Source organism: Rhagoletis pomonella, unplaced genomic scaffold (assembly GCF_013731165.1).
Source record: "Rhagoletis pomonella isolate Grant_MI unplaced genomic scaffold, Rhpom_1.0 Rhpom_scaffold_00006, whole genome shotgun sequence".
NCBI classification, from domain to species: domain Eukaryota; kingdom Metazoa; phylum Arthropoda; class Insecta; order Diptera; family Tephritidae; genus Rhagoletis; species Rhagoletis pomonella.
In genome coordinates this window covers 77907222-77917144 of record NW_023458560.1, presented here as the reverse complement: position 1 = coordinate 77917144, position 9923 = coordinate 77907222, and the positions used below count along the sequence as shown (strand labels likewise).

Sequence of the window (9923 nt, the reverse complement as noted above, 5' to 3'; positions counted from 1 at the left end):
TTTTACCGCAAAGCACGAATGCGTTTTCCACATTGCGAGTCGTAAAAATTCAATCAATTTTTAATCAAAGTGGCCACATTGCCTAACAGTCTAATTCACAAATAATCGCAAATGCTAATTACTTTCACAAATTCTCACGATGCCAAACACTAATCTAACTTAGCATTGAGTTAAGTAACAAACTAATTCATGGCTTACGAAAATCAGCGGCTAACAAGATATTGATTAACTGCTTATAAACTTCCAGAAACTGATCTTGGTGCGCTCGGCAGCTTGGTGTGCATTTGTGCGTGCGTGTGTGTGTGTGTGTGGTCATTGCCGATTTGTTACTTTTATGCACTAACACTTCCCTGACACACTTTATGTTACCATGAAAATGGCACATCCGACGGTGGTAAAGGAAAACAAAAAAACAATAACAGCCCAAGAAAAAAAACGTACACAAATGTTAACATACATATGTAGATAGACATATACACCAACATGTAAATTCAAAAAAGTTATGAGTAACCCAAAGCTGCTTCAGCATCTCAAAGCAGTTTCTGCAGTTTCTTAGCTGGCATTCTCAAATTCGCAATAGAAACAAACAGATTTAAGTGTAAGTATGTGCACAAATGTCTAAATAGCTATATGTAGGCTAATAAGTATGTACCCATACATATGCATTCAGCGTTGTGTATCGTTGGCCAAAATGCCCAGCCTGACCAACGACAGTCTTAAACCTTTATTGGCATTAATAATTGCAAACAAATAAAAGTATGTCATCACACTTAAAAATACGCGGAGATTGTTTCCAAATTGCCACATCTAGGTGTACTTATTCCTCTTGCTATGTGTTGAGAAAAATCGCATATTAGTGCTAAATAACTACCGCTTAATTTAGTGGTAACTAATGTTTTCCACTCGATTATGTCTAAGCAAGGTCCCTTCTCCAGCAACCATCTGAAGCAAGCCTGCCATGTAGCGCTTGAAGGGCATACTTTACTGGCGACATTAAGTCATTCACCGAGGAAAGAGTTTAGTTACTTACGTCAAATAAGTAAACATTTTCCTCGCAACAGCGAGATTTGGTAACTATGATCGAATCGTTTAACTATAACCAAATCAGTGTTGATTGATTATTTTCAATTCACTTACGATAATATTTTGAGATATGTAGTAAAATAAATAAGAGTGCATAAGAAAAGTCTCAATCAAACTTCCTTTCCTTCCTAATAAAATGTGGGCAAAAATAGAATTATGGACGGATTTACGTAAATAAAAATTGGCTTCTTAGTGACGCTAAATTTTTCACGCTGATTTCTCACACTACATCTCATTATTTTTCCATTTCTTTGCAGCCGAAATTAATACGCAAGTACGGTTATCCATCGGAGACGCATACCGTGGTGACAAAGGATGGCTATATCCTGGAGATGCATCGCATACCGAAGCGTGGCGCCCAGCCGGTGCTGCTGATGCACGGCATACTGGACACGTCGGCCACGTGGGTGCTCATGGGGCCCAAGTCGGGGTTGGGTGAGTTGTTGTCGCACAAATTCACTCCATGGAGTGTTTTTTGCATCTGCATTTTTTTCCATTCTCTTTCACTCTCTCCACACATGCTACACTTTGTATGCCTACATATTTGTATAAAGACTTGTATTTTCCATGCAATCAGTTCTTTGCGCACCTTCGTCAACTTTGCCGCATTCAGCCCTACGGGGATTTTTTAATTAACTTTCTGTGTTTTTGATGCGCTCGCGTGTATCTCATGTATGCATTTGTTTGTACGTGAGTGTGAGTTTTACTAACCAGTCATTCACTCATTTTTCTTTCCCTGCTCTTCTTCACCTCTCTCTATGCTCTTATCTTGCCAACTGCCCATTGCCAATAGGTTATATGCTCTCCGACCTCGGCTACGATGTGTGGATGGGCAATGCGCGTGGCAATCGCTATTCGAAAAATCACACCAGCCTCAATAGCGATTACCAGGAATTCTGGGATTTCACCTTTCACGAAATGGGCAAATACGATTTGCCCGCAAACATCGATTATATCCTCAGCAAAACAGGCTACGACCAATTGCACTACGTGGGACACTCGCAGGTGAGTTGCATTGCCACTTTTTATGGTTCCTTTCCGGTGATTGCTTTTCCCTTAACGTTTTTTTTTTGTTTTTTTTTCATAGGGCACAGCCGTCTTTTGGGTCCTCTGTTCGGAGCAGCCTTCCTATACACAAAAAATTCTCTCCATGCACGCATTGGCGCCGATCGCCTTCATCTCGGACATGAAGAGTCCACTGTTTCGTACTTTGGTGGTTTTTCTGGATTTCCTCACGGTGCGTATGCTTTGCAGACGATACGTACAGGATAACGGCTTACTACTTGCCGGTGGCCGCTTTTTTCCTGGCTGTTTCTTTTTGTTGAAATTTTTTCTTTCTCTGCTTTTAGGCGGCGACGCGCATGTTACGCATTACTGAATTTATGCCCAACACAAAGTTGTTTGTGGATCACAGCCAGGTGGTGTGTCATGACAATGCAATGACACAGGACGTCTGTTCGAATATCCTGTTTCTGGTGGCCGGCTACAATTCGGAACAGTTGAACAAGGTATTTGTGTGTGTGTGTGTGTATTGTGCGAACTACATATGTACATATATTTTCCTACCGGTACACTCCTGCTGGTACACAATGCCGCACGCAATATTCAAAGAACTTACATATATACACTGACTCAAACAAGTATTCACATTTTTTTTAAGTTCAATTTTTTGTATTTTTTTCTATAAAAATAATGTTCATGCTTTAACCAAAACCGTATAAACCGAAGTTTCAAAAATGTTTTTTTTCTGAAAATTTTTACTTAAAAACATTGTAAATATATTTGAAATTTTGATGTGAATAATTTTTTCAGTCACTGTATTAGATATACAGGTTACACATAAATATTAAGCATATTCTACCCCATGCCTTGCGGAAACCTGATCAATGACGCTTTATCGCGTAAGGAATCCTAAGTATATTTATTTCGAATTTTCAACAAGTTTAACGTTCTTTGTTCTTTGAAAACCCAGAGTGATACTTATGTATTTGAGACAGAACGAACGATCGATCATCTCAAAAAAAAAAAATCGCCCACTAATCAGGGGGTTTATAAAATTTGCTATAAAGAAATTTCTAGGAGCAGAATTATGTTTTTGAAATCGTCATTGCGTCGGGCATTATCTGAAGTTTAAGTTCATATTTGCCTTATAGAAACAATCTCTTTGTCTTCCAGTCATTAATTTTGAAAGTCCGAGCAGTAATAGCATGGATTAGTTATTAGCCAGGTGCATGGCCGCGTGTTTTCCACAAGTTGTAATCAGATTTTGATGTGGCGAATATCATGAAGCCATCTTACGGTCTTCAGTTCAGCACCTTTCAATATGACGAATAGTCAATTACGCTCCAATTTTCTGTCGTTTTCATAACTCTCAAATCTGTGTAGCCACGGCAAAAAAAGCCCTCTTTTTACTCGATTTTAGCATTAGAACATAAATTTTTTCTAGTTCAAATGTCATGTGATAATCACATCATCACTTGTATGTCATATGATGTTAAGTCATCTTATACTAGCGTTATTATAACAACTTTGGCATATGATTACATATATGTATGTTCTTCAATTAACCTAGCCATTTTCAAGATATAAATATGTTGATCAATTTAATTTAATTCAACTAACAATTGGCCCGAATCTCTTATGGTAATCACTTCATCACCATGTAAATGCGTAATTTTTGTTTTTATCAAAGCAGGTCATCACAAATTACGTTCGCATGTCAAAGACCCCGCATGCGGTGACATAATTTTGTTATAAATAATTTCTTTGCACGTACAGCAGTGCGCAGTGCGAACACCTACATGCATACATAAATATTTATGTACATTTGTATGTAAATAATGCATAGAGCACTTAGCACACACCCCAACAATTTTGTCACTTAAAATTCCTAAACGCCACTAAATTAACTTTCGCTGACGGGTGCGCGCAAACGAATGCACAGCTGACGGCGTTGCCAACATTTAATTGTTTTGCTTTATTTTGTGCTCTGCCTCAATGTAAAGAAATAAACAAATAATTGGCGAGAGCTAGGCAGACAGCAAATGCCCGACTACTAAGTATGCATATTGGAGTATGTGTAATGTTTTTGTTTTGAATATATGTTAATAAGATATATGTATGTAAGTATCACAATTATGGTTGCTGTTGCATAATTGGCGATCATAACTAGCATACGCGCATACAAAATTCAGTAATAATTCGAGAAATCATTTGCTTTGCAATTGCACAGCTAGAACAATGTGGAGTTGTGAGTTATGATGAATGACAGCTGCCAACAAAAACCTAAACGCTTCGCCCACCGTTTGAGCACTCTTGTATGCATGATAGTATCAAGCGTTAATCCATTGTCTTTGTCATAGGCACTGATCTTTTTTTCATGTCTTACGGCATAGTTATGTATATATTAGAGGGCTGCATTAATTCATTCAAAACGGCTTTTGAATTATTCATATACAAAACGAATAAATGATTTTGGCCTAAAATTTTTTGGAATTTGAGTGAATACCTATTCTGATATATTTGTCGATATTAGAATATTCAAACAAAGTGAAAATAAATTGAATTGAAATAAATGACAAATTTTTTGTATGACTATCCAAAATTATTTTTTCTGTGCACATATGTACAAACATACATATGTATGTATGTATGTATGTATTGCTGCCATGGTGGAATAATAACAAGGTGTTGTCAGTAGCGACGTGTTTGTTGTAATTTTGACAAGATCGGCATTCTTATTTTCAGTGCTGCCGATCTTAATTTTTATACTACTATTCGTTGGGAAATAGTATCTAAAATACTCTATTTTAGTATTTCGTTTTATCGCGATTTTTAAAGAACTTGTTGTTTTCAGAACGATATTAATATTTAAAATCGCTGGATTGGTATAATTTGTGTCCTCAAAATATAAAATATAAAAGATGTCGTGGTAATCAATGGAAAAAGACGTACACAAAAATTGTATGGAAAGGCGATTTTTTTTTATATTAAATATCTTTTGCTGCATTGCACGGATTAAAAGTAGTAAATAAGTAGTACCTTTTCTAAAACTTTAAAATGCGTGACCGTAACTGTTACACCATGTAATGCTGCGATCCTATTACAATACGAAAAAAACCTGTTTGTAGAAAAAACTTTTACCGAAATGAGTTTAAACTATTTGAATGTTTTCCATTCATTCATTCACATTCTTCCATTTGAAGGTAGAAAATTTAAAACAAAATGTATATTCATAACTTACAAAATTCCAAACGCTAAGTGTTTTGTATGTGAAGTAAAATATTCAAATCTACTGTACTCTGTTTGGCTAAAAGTTTGAATTAATTCATGCAGCCCTCAAGTACATATGGTACGAATGTATGTATATGCGCATGCCAGTTTGCTTCGTGGAAACATCGCTGGGTATCGCGTTGTTAATTTTGCGAATTTTGCCCACAGCGTTATCACATTAACATGCAACGCTCACCCATCAGTCACCAAATTTGAACATCCGGCTGACGAGTGCATAGAAGACCCGAATGCCGGCTGTATGCCTGTTTATGGGTGCGTCAATTATGTTGCATTCAATGTAGCTGTAAATAGAGCAAACAATGCCACTTGGATGTCTATGGCACCGCATTACTGTAGGAAATGTCAGATATGACAGAGGGCACTGGTTGACTATATGTAACCAATGCGTAGATATTTATTATTCCATATGTTTGGCACTTTACTCATGTACATACATATATATATAGTACATATCTATTGAGGTGATCATTGTTCGACTGATTCGCGCTAAGTTGGTGCCGAAATGAATAATAAGTGCATTGTTTTGCAACCGTGCTACAAAAAACCACCCGCTTAAATGACGAAATACAACGCGAACTCGGCTATTTAAATGAGTTCAGCTAGGTCGCTTAAAAAATTCCCAACCTGAAGGGTAGTGTTGTTCAGTAAAAAACTCCTCTGTTGTGAATTGTTAATGGGAAAGTGGAGAAGAAATTTTTGTTTCCTTATAAATATAAATTATTCATATTTTAAATAAGTATATATATTACGCTAATACCTCGCATGTTAACTGATTTCTATTGGTTTTTGTATCTAGATACCGTTAAACTAATCACACGTTTCTTGCCAGATACCAACAGGGTTGCTTAAGTAGCTAAACGTAAAATTTTACCCCAGTTGAGCGTTCTTTTGTCGCTCGTTTAGAAAAAATGCACCTAATGTTTTTGTAACGTTTTTTTCGTTATTTATTTAGTAAGTAAGTATTCCCATCATTGACGAGTATAAATTTATGTATATAAAAACACAATGGCAGGGCGGATGTTCTTAAATTAACCAGCATCAGGTTAAAGAAAGCCCACGATGGAGAGTCTCCCTGTCTGTAGCCTCATTTGGTATCGCACAACTCGAAGAGGCTGTAACGAATTCTGCCGAATGTTTGAAATGAAAATAGAGATGATATGAGTCGACCCTCTCCTCGTAAGCCTTTTTCCAAGATTTCACGTTTAATGAATATAAGGCGGTACCCATATATAAGGCCAGACCATTAATTTTTATCACGGTGGGCCTTAGCCTTTCACACAAAATGCCCGATAAATCTTTTAAGCAACCATTAAAAGGCTGGTCTCGCGGTAATTGACACATTTGGAAGGTGCAGGTATGCGTTGATGCGAACAAGGTATGCAAAATTGTTGGCAGAAATTCGCCCGCATTTGAAAACCTTCCGGCTAGCATCCGTAATAAAAGCTGACCTGAACTCTTAATTTTAGTACTTAGATCCAACTGCGGATAAACCGAAATATATTCCTCTAGGCTTAGCAAGATTATTCCCTAAAATATGCTTCGCTTTTTCATCGTTCTTACGCCAAACCCTGTACTCTGTCGTTGTGCATAAAACAATCGGGCGCTTGAAAATGGGCCGACGATCAACAATCATTAAGTAAACCTAGCCTGTTGAATACTCTACATTTCGATAAAACTGAATTAAACTATATTTGTGTATTTATTTTTTTTATGAACTGACACATCTACATTTGCAGGTTGCGATTTTGGGGTGCAGAAGAAGCGAAATACTCTTTCCACTAGCTTTCAATCATGATCAAGTTCGTGTCTTAAGTCTTTTGTTTCTCAAGCGACTGATCTGCTATTTCGCTGACAGGGGCAGGAGTCACTCAAAACATAGTATTTCCATGTGAAGCAAACGCATACGAGCATATAGGCTCATAGATTAAATTGGAAAAATATATATTCTGTTTCAAGAAAATGCAATTAATCTGATTTTTAAAAACTTTGGAAACGCTATGTGTTATAAATTCAATATTTCAATATTTGTGGATTTGAATTTTTTTTGCGCGTACTAAACAATCTAATTCTCTTCTAAACTCTTTCCTTAATATCTTGCAGACTATGCTGCCTGTCATGCTAAGTCACACACCCTCCGGCGCATCAATCAAGCAACTGGAGCACTTCGGACAACTCATGAAGTCGGGACATTTTCGTAAATTCGATCGTGGCTATTTGCGTAATCAACTCGAATATAATCGCATCACACCGCCCGATTATGATCTCTCCAAGGTGAAGGTGCCGGTCGCACTCTATTACTCGATGAACGACATGCTGGTGTCGACGACGGGCGTCGATCGTTTGGCACGCGAATTGCCCAATGTGATTGACAAATATTTGGTGCCCATGGAGAAGTTCAATCATTTGGACTTTTTATGGGCGATCGATGTCAAGTCGCTCGTGTACAATCGCCTTGTGAGGAATATTCGACGCGTGGAGAATTATAAGCAAAAGCAGACACAACAAATTAATGCGAGCATACAACAGTTAGGTGCGCAATTGCAGCAGCAGCAACAACAAGAAGAAGAGCTGCGCAAACAGCAGCTAGTACAACAACAGCAAGTGGAACCAAAACAACAACAGAGAAGCGTCAATTTGCATTCGCACTCAAACTTAAATTATCATTCGATTTCAGCCGCCAATGTAAATTCGAATACAATTGGCAGCGCTAGCCAGCGCATAAATGTGCGCTTACACCCGCATAGCGTACTTCATTCGGTGCGCGTAGCGTTGCCAAAGTTCATGCCGACGCCAGCGACAACACCAATGCCAACTCAAACGACTTCGCTGCCGCTGTTGTTAATGCCGACAACGTCGACGACCCGTTCAAAATTCATAACTAATTTGACGCCGAATTTTCAAACGAATCCACCCATTAGCATCGATTCTAACTCGAATGTGAATCAAGATTCAACTGTGATAATTCCGAATGTACACCCGGTTTATAAGCCAGAGGACGATGAGGGTGCTGAAGCGCCTAAGGGTTCTGATGGCGATGAAAGTTCTAGAGCAGACACAAGCACCCCGCCACAGTGGTCAGGCGATTCGAGTACCGAGCTCAATGCGGAAGTTACGACAGTAATGGCCTTGATTGAAAGGCCGAATGTGCCAGCGAGCGCGTGAGGCATAACCTGATTTACATTAGTTTTAGCAACGCTTCAGTTAGGTGTTATATGTCTATTTTAAGTTTTTACGTGTTTGATTTTTTTTTGTAATTATTTTCGTTTCATAGATAGCTTGGCTAACCTTTTTCATTTTCAGAATTCCACACTTTGGTTTATTCACGTTAGCTTATAACAATTTTTATTTTTTATGTTTAGATTACTTTTGCTTTTAGATCCTTGGAAATCAATATTTGATCACATCACAAAAGTTAATTTTAATATTGTGTTTAATGTAGGTATGCGGAAGCTATCCTTGTAGCCAAATTCTATAGAGAAAACAGTGAACGTGACCACCTCCAAGCTCCAATGTTTTTCCAACCTATAACAACCTGTGGAGCAAGAGCTTGAGCCGCAAGAACTATTTTAGCGACAGAACGGTTGCCAAATAAATTTTGTTACAAACGGATTTGAGAAACAAAGGCTATATTCTCTATGAGTATAGAGAAATTAGGGTATTCGTTGTCCCTAGTTCTATCTCCAAGAGATGACATAGCAAAATCGTAGTCTTCGAATAAAAAGGGTTATCTCCTCTTTTTAGAGGCGCGTCCGGACTGGCAACCGGTATTTGTTTAGATGACTTAAAAACTAAAAAAAGTTTAAATTTTTTGGAATTTAGTTATTTCAATAAAATATGTTTCTCTCAGCAAATTATTTGGTGATAGAAATTTTTTTTTTTGTTATAGATTTTTTTTTTGTGTAGCCACCAAATCTTGTGTTGAATGAAATATATTCAGCTAAATTTTCTCTCAGTGTAGGGAAGTATTCCAGCGTATTTCAGTTGAAAGTTTACACCATTAAATTTACGTAAAAACTACCGAAATTAGAGCATCCTAATCCCTCTCTTGGGAAATGTAATCACTTTTAATTCTTGGGTGCATTAACAAGCTTAACTCTCTTGATACACAACGAAAGATAAAGGGTAGACTTGCTTACATCGAAAGAATTCAAATCCAAAAAATAAATAAAGCGAGTAATTCTTAAGCAAAATACAAAACCGACTTCAATTCTCATATAAAAATTTAAGATTATCGTTAAATTCTTCATGATCCAATGATCGGATTTAAAACCAAATTAGTATGGAACTACCTGTGAGGCAACACCTTTCCTTAAAACAAAAATAATTATAGAAATCGGTTAACGCGGTCCAAAGTTATGCGGTAACACACATAAAAAAAAAAAATATTCCGACGAACTGATAACCTTCTCCTGTTTGTGAAATCGGTTAAAAATTAAGTTCTTAGGGACCTTTCCCCAAACTTTTCTTTTGAGCTTTTATAATATTTTTATTTCAATTAAATTTTTTTTGTTTTTCATCTTATTTTTATATTTTTTATTTTATTTTCT

General features: G+C 37.1%; 1 protein-coding gene across 1 annotated transcript; it reads left to right on the top strand.

Annotated features, from left to right (window-relative positions):
• The first annotated feature begins 1331 nt into the window (after positions 1-1331).
• LOC118741370 (lipase 3-like) lies at positions 1332-9586 on the top strand. The gene is made up of 5 exons (XM_036473321.1): positions 1332-1518; positions 1877-2088; positions 2171-2320; positions 2433-2591; positions 7477-9586. Exons 1-5 carry the CDS (start codon positions 1416-1418, stop codon positions 8536-8538), a joined length of 1686 nt encoding a protein of 561 aa, XP_036329214.1. The 5' UTR covers positions 1332-1415; the 3' UTR covers positions 8539-9586.
• Positions 9587-9923: the final 337 nt, after the last annotated feature.

What these genes read in the sequence shown, in the direction of transcription:
- LOC118741370 (XM_036473321.1), top strand. Translation starts at nt 1,416, where the DNA reads ATGCATCGCATACCGAAGCGTGGCGCCCAGCCGGTGCTGCTGATGCAC. An exon ending in ACTACGTGGGACACTCGCAG is followed by an intron (nt 2,089 to 2,170) that starts GTGAGTTGCATT and finishes TTTTTTTCATAG; the next exon opens with GGCACAGCCGTCTTTTGGGT. An exon ending in ATTCGGAACAGTTGAACAAG is followed by an intron (nt 2,592 to 7,476) that starts GTATTTGTGTGT and finishes AATATCTTGCAG; the next exon opens with ACTATGCTGCCTGTCATGCT.